The sequence below is a fragment of the Morone saxatilis genome, unplaced genomic scaffold (genome assembly GCF_004916995.1).
Source record: "Morone saxatilis isolate NCDOM2014 unplaced genomic scaffold, NCSU_SB_2.0 Contig12, whole genome shotgun sequence".
NCBI lineage: Eukaryota > Metazoa > Chordata > Actinopteri > Moronidae > Morone > Morone saxatilis.
The window spans coordinates 20,173,441-20,191,072 of NW_023339674.1; the positions used below are offsets into that span (position 1 = coordinate 20,173,441).

At 41.8% G+C, this 17,632-nt stretch overlaps 2 protein-coding genes across 2 annotated transcripts in view; both read left to right on the plus strand.

Annotated features, from left to right (window-relative positions):
* Window positions 1–1,978, plus strand: part of mysm1 (Myb-like, SWIRM and MPN domains 1) — a 6,910-nt gene extending 4,932 nt beyond the window's left edge. Inside the window, exons 16-20 of the mRNA XM_035653850.1 lie at window positions 122–310; window positions 391–523; window positions 670–775; window positions 904–961; window positions 1,075–1,978. Coding sequence (XP_035509743.1) covers window positions 122–310; window positions 391–523; window positions 670–775; window positions 904–961; window positions 1,075–1,443 — 855 coding nt within the window. The 3' untranslated portion in view covers window positions 1,444–1,978. The remainder of the gene's footprint in view (window positions 1–121; window positions 311–390; window positions 524–669; window positions 776–903; window positions 962–1,074) is intronic.
* A 431-nt stretch (window positions 1,979–2,409) lies between these two features.
* Window positions 2,410–11,215, plus strand: oma1 (OMA1 zinc metallopeptidase). Its single transcript, XM_035653852.1, has 8 exons — window positions 2,410–3,175; window positions 5,363–5,591; window positions 5,835–6,008; window positions 6,338–6,445; window positions 7,522–7,650; window positions 7,898–7,972; window positions 8,304–8,453; window positions 10,554–11,215. The coding sequence occupies exons 1-8, from the start codon at window positions 2,805–2,807 to the stop codon at window positions 10,896–10,898; spliced, it is 1,581 nt and encodes a 526-aa protein (XP_035509745.1). The 5' UTR covers window positions 2,410–2,804; the 3' UTR covers window positions 10,899–11,215.
* Window positions 11,216–17,632: the final 6,417 nt, after the last annotated feature.

The following is a 17,632-nucleotide window of genomic DNA, read 5'->3' on the forward strand; positions in this document are numbered from 1 at the left end:
GGCTAACAGGAAATAATAGTGAAAAAAGGTAGCAGAAAACATCCTGAGGGTTTGACCTGGTTCCCAGCATACAGTATTTTGACAGGTGTATTTAGTGACAACTGGTCCTTTGTGTGTGCAGATCTGTGCAGCAGAGCCATGCAACAGTGTGAGCACAGGTTTGCAGTGCGAGATGGACCCACTGTCTCAGACACAGGCCTGTGATGTGCTGTCGTCCCTGGGCTTCAGCGTGGTGGGCTGGTACCACTCACATCCCTCCTTCAACCCCAACCCTTCAGTCCGGGACATAAACACACAGGACCAGTTCCAGGTACAACATATAAGAGAAGTCACACTGGAGTTGGTCTACCTGAACGTGTGATCTGATTCTCTTTGTCCTGATTCTTCCAGAGTTATTTCTCACGTGGCGGAGCCCCGTTCATTGGGATGATCGTGAGCCCATATGACCCGGCCAACCGCTCCCCCCACTCCCAGACTACCTGCTTGTTGGTGAAAGAGAGCCAGGAGCCTTCAGGCCCACAGAGTATGTTAAGCACACACACAATTCAAAACTTTAAAACAGTTAAGATCAAGAGGCTTTGAAATCAAGCTGACAATGTAGGTCAGTGATTTTCAGCCCACAGAAGCAGTTTATCCTCTGGCTGAGTCGCTCTCTCTGTTGCTCCCCAGAACTACCCTACAGATTCGACTTCCTGTCATCACAAGACATTCCAGACTGGGAACAGACGTTGAGAAGAGCTCAGTGGATCATCCAGAAATACTGTCAAACACCCGGGTGAGTCAGACTGTAGTGGTTGTCTTGACACAGATCTAATGCTGATATTGGCTTTTTGTGATTTTTGAATTTGTCTCGTAAAACTTAATGGTGGAGTATCTAAACTGTTGTTTTTCTCTTCTGGGTAGGAGTGTTCAGATGGACAGATTTTTCCGTAAAGACTCCCATCTCACCTGTCTGGAGAAGGTCAGTCCAGCCGATCAGTCTACCTAAGTTCACACTTCCTAGTGGCTAATGGCTTCATTAACTGATTTACCCGTGCTTCTTCTTTACCTCTTCCATCAATCCCCTCCCTTTAGATGCTGTCGTCTCTAGCCAGGTACCTGGAGCCCCTGCCAGACGAGGAGGGAGACCCCTTCCTCACCCAGATCCAGGCCCTTTTCCAGTCAGACTTCATTGCAAAGCAGCAATTATCTGACCAGGAAGAGGGAGAATCTTTAAATACCTCATCCAGACTACTGGACTCAGATGACCTGGTTTGTGATCAGCTGATAAGTGAGGAGATGCACGAGGAGAGAGGAAGAGACTCTGACCCAGATTCTGGCAGAGCTTCAGACAGGCGTGTACAGCGCGCCACACGGACCACAGACACAACCTCAGAGACAAACACCAGCACAGTGTTACATCTGGGCTCTGTGCTGTCGACTGAACATGACTATCTACTGTGATGGACCACACATATGACTGTACTTGCATTATTATTGCAAAGTATTAATGTTTGTATCAGTATTACCAACTTACTCATTTCTTTTTTTAACATTTTATTATTTGAATCTTTTAACCAAAAACCCAATGATTCACCTAATACAGGTGTGTGTGTGTGAGTGTGTGTTAGTGTGTGAGTGAGAGAGAGAGAGATATAATTTTCTCAGTTTTACAGGTTCCTTTTTTAAAAATGAAAATAAAAATCTATTTTCATATATTGTTGTTTGATATTATTTTTGTGTAGTAGCTTGATATATATTTTTGTTACAGTGCTTTAAGGGTCTGTTGTTCACTACACAATGTCTAAAACTGAGGTGAAACTTTTCCATACAAGAAAATGTCAAAAAGTGGTCGCAGTAAATGCTGTTTTCCATAATGATAAGATTAGCTGGTTCAGTTAAATATCCCTCCAGGCATGTATTAGTACATATACAAATAGTAAATAACAACAATAATTTGTGTCTGATATGTTTTCCTGCAAAAAAGTTCCACATTAAAATACTCAAAAAGGAATCTACTATTTCTTCCTCATTAAAAATGACTATGAATCTATGAATATGCAAATTATGCTGCAAACAAAATGTCTCCTACTGCACTGTAAAGTCCATTCTCAGTGTATGTGCACTGGTGTTGCTACATCACATTTGTATAAATTGCAAATTAAACCAGAATTAATTTCCAAACTATCTGTGACATGTGTGACACCGTGCAAGAAATCAGATTTTCAATGAGCACAGAAACGTTCAGCAGATGGATATGAAAACATCCTTCTAGTGTCCCACTCTGCACAGACATCACTCTGCACAGTGAAGCTCAGACATCCAGCTGTAGGAACTGTAGGAAGAAGAGAAACATGTTATTAAGTGGAGGGGAGGGGGGGGTGGGTATTGCGCCCGGAACCTTCTTCACGGAGTTGTTTCTAGGGGGGTCGTTTTAGAAGCAGCAGCGCCCAAACAGTCAAAGTTCCGTTCAGTCTGTTGTTAAAAGTACTGAGGTTTCGTGTCGTAATGTTTCTGAACTCGGTGTGTTAGTGTGTTAAATACAAACTTTTGGGACAAACATTCCCGTGCACAGCGGTTGTGTGGCGGGAACAGAGGTGAGTCGTAGCTAGCGTCCACCGGTGGCAGTGACATTGACAGCTGGCAGCAGTAAGGACTTTATATGAACTTCACTAACAGCTGGAGGAAAAACCAGTAACTCCAACGTCCTTGGACAGTCATTTCTACATTAGCATGGGGCGTCGTCTGCATTTGCTAAACACTTTCCTTCCGCCAGGTCAGTCTGAGGAGTGAAATCAGGAAGAGTGAACTTACCAACAAGGACAATGGTTTTACTCTGTGTTCATCTGTTCAGGAGCAGTCGCCTCTGTTCCCTCCCTGCACATCTCACACGACACGTCCAGGTGTGCAAACAAAGTGGACATCCTCTGAAGGAGCCACACTCTGTGTCCTCTAAGATCAGCCCTCACCTAAGAGCCTCTCCGACTGGACCACCCCTCCTACCCTGCAGCAATGGTCGGACGCTGTGTTTCCACATCAGCCCCAAAAGCAGTTTACCCCTGCAGCAGTCTGGTGCTGTCCTGACCCAGGTCGGACACCACTTCCACACCTCAGCCCCTGTGAGGGCCCTGCCTGCTCCTCTCATATGGCTGGTGCTCAAACCTCTGCAGAAGCTGCTGGCTATAATACTGGGCAGGTAGGAGCTGTGCGATGTGCCCTCATTATTACACACTTTAAAGTTGGATGAGCAGTGTTGATTCATTAAAACACTTACAACCAGTCCGCACTGTGCTGCATGTTCAGTGCATGAATGAAGAAGTAATTACGTATAATTATTCTGAATACATTTATAAGTGGAGTATTTCCAACTGCAAATAGTAAGGCAGGTTAATTGACAGTAATTGTATGTTTTGTTATGTTTTCATATTAAATTGACAAATGTGTTCATTGCTTTAAGGCACACGGTTATTTAATTCTACTTAATGCATTTTTGTGTTCATTAATTAATGAACACCTTCTTAATTGTTTTATCAACAATTGTAGTAATTGTGTCATTTTAAATAAGAACAAATAAATTACCTTTATAGGTTGCTGCTGTGTTACTGTTCATTGTTTCTAATGAACTGATTTAAAAAAATCCCCTTCCATTACCGTGTAATGATATGTGTACAGACTTAATATTTAACCTGATTTTATTTTATTATCAAGTCACCCATTGTGTTACCTTCTGTCTGGTCTCCCCTGTTACGTCTTGTTTCACTAATCTGAGGAGAAGAAAACTGGTAAAAACTTTAATTTTTTTTGGCACACATTCATTCATTCACTCACTGGTTTGTTTAAAACTGTACAATGAATGTATTGCACCTGATACAGTATAGCACAATGCTTTCCAGCTGCTGTCCCTGGTGTGTATGTGCAATATATAACAATAAAAATGATAAATCCATATAATCAATACAGCTGTAAGAAGGACCAGTGCGTATAAGAGAGGCATTATCAGACCTTAATGATGACTTGACTGTCTTTCTTTAAACCACTTTTTAACATTAGTTTTAAACTAATACACTCTAATAAATACAGCATTTCACTGTTTTGTTGATGTAATTGAAAAAGCAGTTGAGCACATTTTGTTGAGTAGTGTTTTATATACTACTCAACAAAATAATGGTCTCCCCTTGTTCATGATTTCTTTTGTTTTATTTCATCATGAGCTGTTAGAATAAAAGTGTTGCCCCCCCCCCCCTTATTAAATTTAAAACATAAACATTGACAATTTAAGTGTATATTACCCCCAACCATAGAAAATAAATGTATAAAATAGGATAATAATTAAATAAATTACAGCAGTGTATAGTTTTCAGACAGTTTCAAATCATTCAGAATTATGCGGGCTGCCACTTTCTTTATCCACATCCCAGCACAGAGTCTGGCTCTTATAAAGTAAAGAAACACTGGTTATTAGCAAAAAAAAAACATTCAAAGCTCAATAAGTTTGTTTTTTTCAATAAAATAATAGTGGTATGAATTTGGGTTTTTGTCCAGTTCTTCAAGAGCATGTTTAAACAGTTTACAAAGCTGTTGTTCAGGCCTGCGACCAGGAGGTGGCATAATAAGGCTATTGTGATAATATCATAGAGTGCATGTATATCATAGCTGCATCTGTATTTACAGTCTGAATACATTTTAAACGTATTAAACCATGTTTGAGATATACTCTGCATGTTTTTTAAAGTTGAAGTTAGAATCAACAATCCAGCCTAGATACTTGAAGTGGTTGACAACTTCTATCTTTTCTCCTCACAGTAAGATCTCAGGATTAAGAGTGTTGACTTTTTAATTGAGAAAAACATAGTCACACACGAGGCTGCATAACACACACCACCACTGAGGCTTCATTAAGTCATTTAGTCTTATTTTGGGTCAGAGAACTGAATTTGGAGACATCTTCAGCCCCCCCATCATGGAACTCCCTGCATTACATAGAGCTGTTTTGTTTAGTCACTGTTTCCAAACGTCTTGGCCTACTTGTCCACTTTAATATTTGACTGTTTCCTCTGGGCAAACATACAAAATTACTTCAGCGTTTTGTGCATAGTACATTTTTGTGAACATATTTTATGCATGTTTTGATGCTACTTTCTTGGCCAGACCTACTTTTTTAAAAAAAAGATTATTGATCTCAGTGGGTCTGCCTGGATTCCTACAGTTCCAGCTGGAACTTTTGCTGCACATTTTTCTAGTTGCCTTTTTTCCTAAACACATGAAAGGAGCTTCAAATTATTCTTTTCTTTTCATTTCTTTTACCATTGTAAGGCTGTATATGATTCTAAATTTACTTCATGCGGCTGTATATCACAGACCTTGTATCCTCCCCCTGTTACAGGAGTATAAGGAAGTGGTGGGTGGCTCTACCAGCCAACCGCCGGCAGCTCATGCGCCAATGGGTCTGGCAGCGCCGCTGGCATCTGGCAGCTGGGGCAGGCGTTGCTATGGTGATTGTAGCACTCCTTCTCCTGACCCACCTGGATGAGTCCCCAGTGACGGGACGCACCCGCCTCCTGGTGTTCAGCAGAGAGAACTACATGAAACTGGCAACTCTGACTTCAGAGGCGGTAAGAGAAGGAAGAGGGGGGTTAGGTGTGTGTGTGTGTGTGTGTGTGTTACAAGATTCATAGAAAATTACACACACTTTTAACAAGAATCATTGAGATGATAACACTTATGACAAGTAAGATGACATTTAGTGGATGGATGAAGGAAGAAAAATTTAATATGAAGAGATTAAGCAAATGTAATTATTCCCTAAAATGCTTGTTGCGTGTGTGTGTCTGTGTCCGTGTCCGCATGCAATTCAGTACATGGAGGAGTTTGCAGAGATGCTGGTTCCAGTCACCGACCCTCGTCACCAGGTGGTGGAGCGGTTGGTGCAGCACCTGGCACTAAGGAACAAGGACATCCCTGAAGTGTCTGATGTAACCTGGAACGTCCACGTGGTGCAAAGTCCCAACGTCAATGCCTTTGTCCTCCCGGTCAGTAACAGTAGCAGAAACAGATGTAGATTTCATATTAGATACTCATACTATCACGTCATAGCATCCTTAAACTCACATGTGAGGAAGTCTTAGCATCAGACTTTACATCTCCTATAAAGTATGTTTGCAACAGAGCAATGTGGATTAATTTTATAGCCAAATTAGTATAATATGAGTATAGGTAAAAGATTCACAGTGATGATTTTCTCTAGGTTGCTCAGAGTACTAAGTGGCTTTACAACATCAAGGCAATTCACATATGTGTGGCAGGCAGTCACAGACAGGTTTATTTATTACTATTTAATTTTTTATGTTCCTTTATGTAGAACGGGGAAGTGTTCATGTTTACGGGGATGCTGGATGTTACGGCAGATGTTCACCAGCTCAGCATTATCCTGGGACACGAGATGGCTCATGCTATATTGGGACATTCTGTAAGTACATAACCCTCTATAGTGTGTTCGTGCTTGTAGCATTATACCACCATATAACAACATATTACTTACTGTACTGTAGCACTTGACCTGACATTGGGAGTCAATCACTTATAATATCCTTTCAGGAGTTCCCCTTGACCTTGAAACACATTGACAACACACAAAGACACGGCCACTGCTGAGTGTGAGGCAGAAAACATGGAGACCATTCAGTTACAGAGCCTGAGGTGTTGCAGTGCACAAGACCTGTGTACAGTATGCTGCCATTTGAGAGGATTAGTTGATAGTAGCTGTGTGTGAGGATGAGTCATTGAAAACACAGTGTAAATAATGTTCAAGAACAAAGTTTAGAAGCCCTTGGCACACAGTGTAGAAGTTACAGCTGGACGTCTTCCAGGTCGTTCCCTCACAAGGTTGTAAAATATGTATATGGATCTCCTATAGGTACGTTCATTATACACTGAGATCCCCTGACTATTCATCATCAGCCCCCCCGTCTGAGAAGTATAGTAATGGCTGTAGTGGCATCAGTTGCAGTGCTGTTGCATCAGCCAATGATAAAGACTCACTGACAATCACCTCCAAGCACTCACTAATCCTGTCTTTCTATGATGACCAAAGTCCTGTCGACCTAGGGCACTGTCATGCTTTATTAATTCTCCACGGATGGCTGTTTTTTTTCTCTGCCTACAAAAGCCCATTCTTCTTATTCTAAAAAAGTGTCTAATGAAGTTGTGGGTATTTCAAGACTTTAAACGTCCTCGGAGGAAATGCCTGAAGGAGATTTTAATTAGATGAAGGGAATGAGCATCGATGGGCTCGGTATTACCCAGTAGGTGTGCTCTGTTGGATTGGCTGTTAAAACCTCTAAATCTGTTACAGCGTAAAAGTTCCACTAAAATAGATGGGAACGATCAATATGTTCCAGCTGCCTTGTTCACCTTCCCAAAACTTTGTACCTCTATTTTTCTCTCCTGATCCCATTCTCTCTTTATTTTTCACCCCATACCTTCACTTTCTTCATTCCTTCCTTGTCCCCTCTGTCACCTCCTCCTTGTCATTTCCTCCCCCAGGCAGAACAGGCCAGTCTGTCTCATGTCGTGGACCTCCTGTCCCTTATTCTGCTGACAGCCATCTGGGCCCTGTGTCCTCGAGACAGCCTGGCACTGCTGGGACAGTGGGTACAGGACAAGCTTTCCCAGGTGAGACCCATTCAAGAGTGCTACCTGATTTACCAATAACACAGTTTCCTTCCCTGAACTGAATAAACATCAGCATTTTCACACTACATGCTATATGTTATTGTAGCGCCATTGTTATTGTAGATCTGTCTGAAACCTGAAAATTAGAGCACTGGAATAGACTTGGATTTGGATGATGTGCATCAATCTTAAAATTTGTTCAGCTTCATACATACAACATTTGTTACAACATTTGTCTCTCCCTCAGTTGATGTTCAGCCGTCCCTTCAGTAGGAAACTGGAAGCTGAGGCCGATCAAGTTGGATTGCAGTTGGCTGCTAAGGTATCATCATAAATTTGTTCCTAGTAAAGCACTCCACAGATTTTACACATAAAGTTTAGTGTCATGTGTTCTGTGGCTCTGGAAGAGATATCAAAAATGTCAGTCTGCTTTTGGCCTATTAAGATAACCCTGCTTGGCTTTTAAACCTCAACCGAAACCCTACATTACAGACTGGAGGCGTGGGTGCACGGCACTAGGGGGCACTGTTGTCAAACTAAAGTAAACTAAACTCAGATGATTAGTCCGTAAGGATTTTCATCTCTGCACAGGACAGAGGGATGCCACATTGTGTGTGCGTTTCTGATTCCATGGGTGCGTGTGTCCTTCCCAGGCCTGTGCAGATGTGCGAGCAGGCCCCGTATTCTGGCAGCAAATGGAAATCAGAGACCAGCTGAGAGAAGAGCCCAATTTCCCAGAGTGGCTGTCCACACACCCGTCGCACAGGAACAGATACATCCAGCTGGACCGCCAAATACCACAGGTACAGACACACACAATAAGTCTTGCATAGGGAACCTTACCTCAGTTATATAAGTAAATACAGTCCTGTTGCTCTGACTTGCTTTAAGTACAAGACTCTTTGATCCCTGTGTGAGGAGCGGGCCCTACACCTGTCTGTTGTTTAGGAGAAACGGTGTAGCTTTAGGAGATTTAATGGAGCTAATGAAGCGCCTGGAGAGATGTGTATCCACCTGCAGACATGTGGCGAGGAGGGCAGAGAAGAAGTAGAGACTTGGGGAGGAGAGGAAAAGATGCAAGATTTTAAGAAAACAGGAAAAACATTTTGCCACACAGGGGCCTGGATGCCCGCTTAACTAAAATGTCTTGGAGGCTTTGAGTTGAGGACCTGAAAGAAAGCAACCCCCCACGGTAGCAGCTCCATCTCACAGGCTCACACACTTTGCCGGCACTGTGGCAAGACAATCAATGGTGTTTTAAGCCTAGAAGGTAAGACAACAGTCAAGGCAGTTAAGACAGCAACCTCTATGGAAAGCGTCAGCATCCACAATCATTACGTACATGTGTGTGTGTTTGTGTCTGAGGCAGATAGAGAGATGTACAATGTATGAGGCAGCAGCCAATTTAACCTTGAGCGTGAGTTGGACTGTTGGTACACAGTCAGAGGCTCTAAGCACGAACGACGAACAGATGGGTAAACCGCTAATTGTCCATCAGGTGCCTGTGTCATTCAGTGTGTATGTTCTATGCGTGAGTGTGCGTGTGTTATACCTATGTGCCCGTGCATCGTATCATATCCCTGTGTGGTAGATTGACCTCTAGCAGCAGTCGTTGATGAGGCCAGGCTGCAGCCACAGGCGGTGAAGTGAGGAAGACTGTTGTTTGGGGAATTCATCGGCCTGCACTGCGTTCGTGTGTGTGGTACACCAAACTGTTCGATCCAGAATAGCAGCACATATGAGCAAGTTAACAGCTGAGCTCACTCCGGTGAAAGTGATGCATAATGTGATGTTTTTAACCTTGCGAGGGGTGACAGCATCAAGCTACTTAACCCGACTCTTCTGAGGGCACTCCGCCTCCACTAGTGCGCTCATCATCCTTAAGCAGAGCGCATTAAGTCCAATGGTAGCATGAGAGGGGGAGCCTGTTGAGTGGGAAGCCAAGTGCATGTATGTGCTCAGAGTCTTGTAGGTGATTCTAAGTGAGAGATTAATGAGTTTGGTGGGTGTGTGAGACAGAGAGAATGTCTCTAACTGCTGGGAAGTGCTTGTAGTTATTGCCTACCTGATCTGCTTTCTCAGTCTGTACAAGATTAAAGAAGAACGTTTGCTTGGCTTGTAATATTTTTGTAGTCTGCTCTAGGGATGGCAGCCTGTCTGTCAGTCCACCACTTTGGTCCAGATGGAATTAGCTCAAAAACTACTGGACGGATTGAGAGGAAATTTCTGAATAAACATTCATGTTCTCTAGCGGAAGAAGCAACTTCCTGATCCTTTGACTTTTCCTCTAGTGCCAACATCAGGTTACATTTTTAATATGTCCTAATACTTTTTGACCAAATGCCTGAAAAGCTAATGCCATTTTCATCATCCTCAACTGTAATTTGTGTTGTATGTTGTGGTGCAAATTAGCAAATATTATTATGCTAACACGCTAAACTAAGATGTGTTAGCACTCAGCCTAAAGCCTTGATGTGCTTCAGTACAGCCTCACAGAGTTGCTACCGGAGCGTGACTGTAGACTTCTTGATTCTCGCTGTATCATCCTATTGTGTCTTCAGCATCTGTTTATCTCATTATCTTTGTCTTTGTTGTCTTTGTTTGTTTCTGGTCCTTCACGATGTCCTCTCTGTCGTTCTCACTTTCTCCCTGTTGCATTCATTTCAATTCACAGCTGCGTTCTGATGAAATATCTTATCTACTTATCACAAAGTAAAAAGAACAAGTAACCGATACCGCAAACAAAAACAACGGCTCACCACAACACAGATAAAGATATTTTTCATAGACCTTTTCATATGCATTTTCTGTACTTGTTGTTAATTAACGTCTTAAGTTATGATAAGTCAGTACATATATACCTCTGAGCGTGGCTAAGTCTGTCCCTCACTCTCTCTGTCCAGGCTCTGGAGTTGAGGGAGAGCTGTGTCTGCCCCGCTTTACCTGCTACCGACCCTCGCGCCATCTTCTCCAAGAGCGTCCGTGTGTTGCTGGAAAACGCTAAGGACCAGGGGAGACGAGGGCAAGAAGGTGCACACAAACCCCACCTGCCCCACAGCCCGGCCTCACTACCCAACGGACTCCCTGCAGCTCTGCTTGCCCAAACTGCCCTTTCTCTTTCCCCAAATGTGGAGCAAAAAAGTAAAGGCCCAGTCCCACTCGTAGCTTCAGAGTTAACCGTTGCAGCCCCTATCACTGTTCCTAAAGAGCAGGAAGGATCCCCACACATGGTGCAGAGCTCTAGCTGACAGGGGTGTTAAATCCTCACAAATTTCTACAAACCTCTCGTTTTTCACAAACTAGCTATTTGCATAAGTGAGTGAGTGATTTGTATATTGGTCTGCTCGCATAGTTTCATTGTCTGTTAAATTTCAGAGTCCCTGGGTGCACAGGTGGTAAAGGGGTAAAGTTCTCACCCGCCATCCCAGCGCACTAGACACTCCTCCTGGCTGCCAGCACAATGGAGGGTGGAGCTGGGTAGTGTGAAAAGAAGCTGCTCTGGTCAATATAAATGTGGGAAATTGCTGGATTAAGTCAACAAAATTAAATAGAAAAAAAAACATAATTCAAGGCCTCTCCTAACCTTTCCCTCTACTGCAACAGCCTTCTGACTGAACTTCAGATAATTTTAACCATGCCTTGTGACTACAAAGATGCCACATTAATTAGATAACCTTGAACGGTGAAATGCTGAATGAATCTTAGTAACGCTTCCATACATTGCGAGATTAATATGTGCATTATTCATCAACACACGGCAACAGACGAGAGTAAGCACTTTGTGTGGTGCATGTTGGAGGCTTCGACCATGGCAGGCAGAGGACATCTACATTCTCATTATGACGGCTGCATTCTCATGCCACACACATAGCACTTAATGCATTCTCTAGCCCGGGGGACTTAATGGTGTAAATTTATGCCGGGTTGTTTGCAGGTTTTAAAACACAGCTTTCTGCAGAAGAATGCCAAATATCCACCGTCAAGCTTTAAGAAATCTTTCATGGGATTTTGTAAAATCTTATTTAACAAGGCAAGCTGACTGAGAAAACATTCTTATTTACAGCAACAGCCTACGGAAGCAGTCGCACACTGGAGAGGGGAGGGCAGTTATGGTTCATATCTTGGTAATCTTTGCTGTGTGTGTGTGTTGAAACAAAGTAGCACACTTGGTTAAACTGTGAAATCAAAAAATGACTACTGTGTTTTCATTTGGGATAAATTATTTTTATTTGTGTCATGCATTTTAGGCACAGGGCCTGTATCAGCTTAAAAAAACATCAGTCGACAGTCTTTACATGTGCTGTGGAAGCTTTTGCTGCAAACAGGGTAGGTCTATATTAGAATATGTGTCTATATTAGAATAAGTAGGGGTTGTGCAAAAATGTGCAATGAAAAAGCCAAGGGAATGTAGATTTTTGCATATCAATAACTCAGCAGGAACATGTTCTGTGTGCAAGTAGCAGGCAAAGAATAAAAAAATTTTAAAAATGTGTTATTTTAGCTTTTCTTTTTCATTGCAAGATCCACCAAAATTAAAATGCATTAAAGATAACAACATAAATTAGAGTATTATGGAAACACAGTGTAATATGTAGTGTGTGTGTGTGAAAGAGAGAGGAAAAGATCAGCCTGTGACATTGCATAAGAACATCAAAACCCTCCCTTTGTCACACCAACCAATTAGACAGTGGGTGAAAGATGTAAAAAGATGTAGACTAAGTTTTTGGCAGTTTTCTCTGAAGTGTTCGTGTGTGTGTGTGTGTAAGAGAGAGAGAGAGAGTGTGTGTGTGTGTGGTAGCGACAGGAATCACAGTTACATATTGATGCCAGACTCTGGGGGAAATCCCTTGCCGGCCTCTCCCAGCTGATCAGACAGATGTAACGTTTGGAAATCTCATAGAAAAGATTACACCACACTAGTCATATTCAAATGAAAGCTACTAGAATCCCCATCCGTCAGCTTCACCATGGAGCTTTTGTAATGTCTGCCAACTGTTACAAGTTCTTGCTTCTTGAATACAAGATCAATCTTGTGATATGTCTATTAAAGACCATCGGAGCAACATCCAAGTTCCTATTTGAGCATGAACCTCCCTACTTTCTAACTAAAGCTGGGGTGTCTTAAGGTGTTGCTCCTCCTGGTCAAGCAGATTTGACCCTTTTCAGGACTTCTGGATCAACAGCTCTCATTCATTGTAATGGACACTTCCTGTTTCCTGGTCACATTGTTGTGTACACGCTGAAGCATCTGGATGCAGCTCCCTCACCACTCAGAGAGAAAATTGGAACATGAGCAGGCAACAGATGACACACTCACACCCAGAGGTAATTGTAATGAGCGTGATACAATACGCACACACACACACACACACTGAGCTGAGTAATTGTAGCCTAGTGCTGGAGTCTAAACAATACTGCGACAGAGAGCTTAATCAAGGTAAACAAAGAGACAGCAGTCAGATGGATTGAAAGCACAGAAACAGAAAATAGACAAAGTGGAACCGTGGGGATTGAAAGGAGACAATAAAAGATTTACGTCAGGTGTGTGAGGGGTTATTTACATTTAAATCAAGCATTTGATTTTTAACATTTTAGCTTAAATGCTAGATTCGAATGTCCTGCTGTATTCTATGTAGTTTCTCTGTGTTTGTATGTGTAGCCTTGGGCAGATAAGATCTGTTCCATGAAGTGAGATGTCTACTTTTTGTCTGTAAATTCACCTCAAGTCTCAGATTGTTTTGTGCTTGTGTATTCTTCCGCCCACCAGAGACATCAGACTGCTTCTGAGACCTCCGACAAACTGCTTGCAGGTATTTCACAATATTGACAAGCAGCGTTGAGAACTGGAAGAAGGAACAGAAAAGGTAGCAACACCCACAGCAGAGAAAGCTGAATGCACAATAGACGGCAAACTCAAGATGCTGTTTCCCCAACAAAAACACTCCCAGAGAGAGTCAGGGCAGTGAGAGAGCAACCCAACACATCTGCTGTGTAGGTGGCTGAATGATGTCCCAGAATGCAGTCTGGCTACCCTCTGACCTCCCTGTGGAGTGTTGCTCGAAGTGGCTCATCCACAGTTCCATTTCTTGGATCTGCCCCAACACACACACACACACACACACACACACACATACACATGCATCAGCTGGCTGCGGCGTGTAGAGGGAATATGGTGATGGAAATGTGTGTCTGTGTCTGTGTCTGTGTGTGTGTGTGTGGTAAAAGTTGCCGTGTCCTTCCGCTGTGCATTAATTATACATGTGGCATGTGGGTGTCTGATTGAAATGAATATTTTACTGCTTTTAATCACTGCCATTGCCAGAGTGATGGAGCATCTGGCTGTGTTACCTGGGTAATTAAAGATGCTGTCTCACACACGCACACATACAAGTCTCAGAGGTTGTGTCTGCAGTTTGAGACAGAAGTACTCCAGAGGCTTACTAATGAGTCAAAATTAGATTTGGAATCTTTTAAAGCAATGGGGCCCATGAAATATTTCGCTTTTGTTTAACTTTGATTAGCAAAAAGCTTTTCAAACAGTTCAGGGGGCAATGGGAAACCTCTTTTAGCTGCTGTGGCATTGTGGCAGTGTTGGGCAGAGGTAGCCGTAGAGTCTCTAATCATGTAGAACCATTAGTGTAAACATAAAGTGTAAAATATTTTGTACAGCCTTACACAGCAAGGATGAGTTGTCTTGTTGGAGATGGAGATGAAGAACAATTACTTTCTGCTGTCAAGGAGCAACTTCCTAAGTTTGAATGTGTCACTTTCTGTGCACTGAGACGATTTCCCCCCACTGAACAGAACTGACACCAAAATGTTATTTTTAGCAAATAGGACAAAACTGTGATACTCAGGAAGGCTGGGAATGTTCTCCTCTGGAGCAGTCTAACAGTGTGATCTAAGTAGGCTGGTAACACAGGGCTATTTTTCCCCACATAAAAGCTTTATCTAGATAGTGGAGCTTTTAATGTGAGCTAATGTAGGCGCTAATGTCTGCATTAGTCATACAGTACATACAGTGCTACACTGAGACAGTCATGTTCACTCAGTAAAGCTTAAAATGGTATTGAACCCATATCTGAAAATTGACCTATAGTCTTTAAATCTGGTATTTTTTACATGGTCTTTGGTCAGTGGTTTTCCCGGGCACTGTGCTTCCTATTCCGCAGTGAAGGAACAGTCTGGCACAGGGTCATCGAGGCTATCTGGGTATTCTCTTTCAACACACAATACAGGTCTTCCTCTAATGGCTCCTCGTGTCCTCTCCGTCTGTCTTATCCTCCTGTGATCTGCGCTTGTGTGTGTGTGTCAGTGTGTTCATGGTTGAACTGGTAGAGGTTTTTATAGTCTGGCTGCTCTGATGCTATTAGAGATTAGGATGTTAACACAGTCCCTCATCTGACTGCATCGATCCCAACCCTCGCAGTGGAATCACATTAATACTAACAACGTCAGGTACAAGCTTTGTAGCTCTCTTTAGTCCTCTCTCTCTTTTACATCTGCTTCTCTGTCAGTGTTGATTTAAATTTGAATAAACAGCTTTCTTTCCAGTCTTTCAACAAGGAGAGGGTGCAATCTAATGAATGGAATGAAGGAAGGAAGATTTCAGAAGCAGAGGGGGACTAGAGGATGTGAAAATGAGATGAGATGAAATGGTTTAAATCAGTCTTCCTCAGCTGCTCTGACACCGGTAGCTTTCAGTGTTTGAGCACATACATCAAGCCGCAAGCATATTAAGATAGTGAACAAGTTCTTTTTATAAGAAAAATGAAGAGCAGGCAACAGTACGGTTTACTCAAGGACGGGTGATGACAAAGTGAGATTAAAGATTGTTGATGACAAGGAAATTATATTGTATAAATATATTTTACATTTGCCTCTTTTTACTCTGTAAAATGGCAGATCTTCATGAATTAGTTTTAAACCATGTTTTACAAAATGTGTCTGGCCAGCCATGAGTTGAGAAATTTGAGTTGGCGTAAACAAAACAAAAACCAAACCAAATCTCCCATCCCTGTGTCCATAAGCAGCAGTGCATTATATTCTGCTTCTCACCTCCCCTGTGATCCCTATGAATATATCAAAACAACATGGGAGAGAGGAATTCAGACCAAAACACTCATTGTCAGCTGAATTTAACAAACCGTGAGAGACCTGGTACTACACTACTGACAAGGACGGTAGGTGGTTTTTGATGGCTTCTACTCTAGAAGAACACTCAATTCAAATGATGAAAAGGTTTGATTTCATTCATGCACACGCTGTAGGGCTGCAGAAGAGGAGCGTTCACAAAACTCTATGTCAGATATTGGAACCTCTCACCAGCTCATAAAAGTGCCATGGTCTGCACTGACTTACATTGTGTAAGGAGTTTTTTACCATATTAGTAGCCTCAACAATATGATGAAATGCTAGGTTTGAGATAGTGTTAGTCCACCAAAAGTTGAGGTTCAGTAGCTTTCTGTTGTTCTTGTTTTATTTTACTGCCAATAAATCATTTTGTTAACCCTTAGGGGTTCCTTTAAAAAAATCACACATCTGTTCCTAAGGCAGAAAACTGCCACCTTCGCAAAAACTGCTGTAGAATCTTATAAATCAATATTTTTTTTCTACTTTAAATGAGTCAATCTTTTAGAACTACTTCAGCTTGAAATATACATATCAAATATTTATTATATTTGGGGGATTTTAACCCTTTAAAGGCCGATAGTTTACACAACTCTGCTGTTTTTTTATTGAAAAAACAACAAAAAAAACTTAAATAATTTATTTCCATAAAATAATGTCAAAGAGTATATGCTTATAAATATTTTTAGGACCTGAGATGGGTCAATGATTGGCAGCAACATTGATTTTAATGCATTATTATTTTTTCTGCAGTGTCAGATTTTAAGCAAAAAACCCTTTAAAGTCCAATATGTTTACACAACTCCGCTGTTGTGAAAGTCTCAGAGTTGTTTGAGGACCAGTTATTTTATCACTTTTTGAAGTCCATTTTTGCTGCTGTTTCATCAATTTCATCTTCAGATGAGTCAGGGCTAGACCATCAGATCATCTGTCTCTACCTCTGAGGCCCTCTCCGTGGAGGATTCAGGTCTACGGGAAGGAGGGATGAGGAAGCCATCTTTGCTTTGATTATCCATGATTATTTCAAGCGCCTCCTGTGTGCTGTAATGCCTTGCCATCTCTAAAATGACTACTCCATCACTACTGTAACTTATAACCATGACTTGCAGTTCATCAGCATCAACAGGCCTAACCAAAAACCAAAACAAAGTCACATTTTCTTTGGTTTCGCCACTCATAGTTTATTATTGAAATAGTTTATAACGCAGAGTTTGGCATTCTAAGAGAAAAGACTTGCTGAAGTTTTGGACACACACACACACACACACATCACTTATCATCAATAGCAAAAAACACTTATTTCCAATAGCAAGGCACCATTAGCAAAAACAGTAAAAAGTGTGAAATTTTGCTGCAGCTTTGAATGGGGAAAAATTAATGCCTGTGGGTGAACTAATATAAAAATAAAAAAATTGAAAAAGCTTATAGACTAAAATGAATCTTAAACATAAAAGAATGCATTCGTTTATGTTAAATAAACATGGTATCAAAAATGCGTTTTGAATGGTTTTCAATGCGGCAGTTTTCTGCTTTAGGAACTTTATTGTGAGTTTGGCGTAGCCTAGCCATTTTAGGCTATTTAAGGGAACTAAGACAGAATTCTAAACAAAATGCAAAAAATGAATAACCTTTGCAAGTTTTGAGCTTCATATTGAACACTGCCAAAATAGCATGAAAATAAAAAAACGGAATGGTAGCAAAATGTACCCAGGAACCCCTAAGGGTTAAAGGATATAGGCTATCTATCAACTTACTCACTGCACTAGTGTTGTTGTATTGTCTTGTTAATACCCCACCCTGCACACCTACACAGGTGTGTGCAGTTATTCTGATGGGGCCACATCTCAGGTTG

Coding starts and splice junctions, on each gene's coding strand:
- oma1 (XM_035653852.1), top strand. CDS start 2,805: ATGGTTTTACTCTGTGTTCATCTGTTCAGGAGCAGTCGCCTCTGTTCC. Junction 6,009..6,337: donor TCAATGCCTTTGTCCTCCCG/GTCAGTAACAGT, acceptor TCCTTTATGTAG/AACGGGGAAGTGTTCATGTT. Junction 7,651..7,897: donor TACAGGACAAGCTTTCCCAG/GTGAGACCCATT, acceptor TCTCTCCCTCAG/TTGATGTTCAGCCGTCCCTT.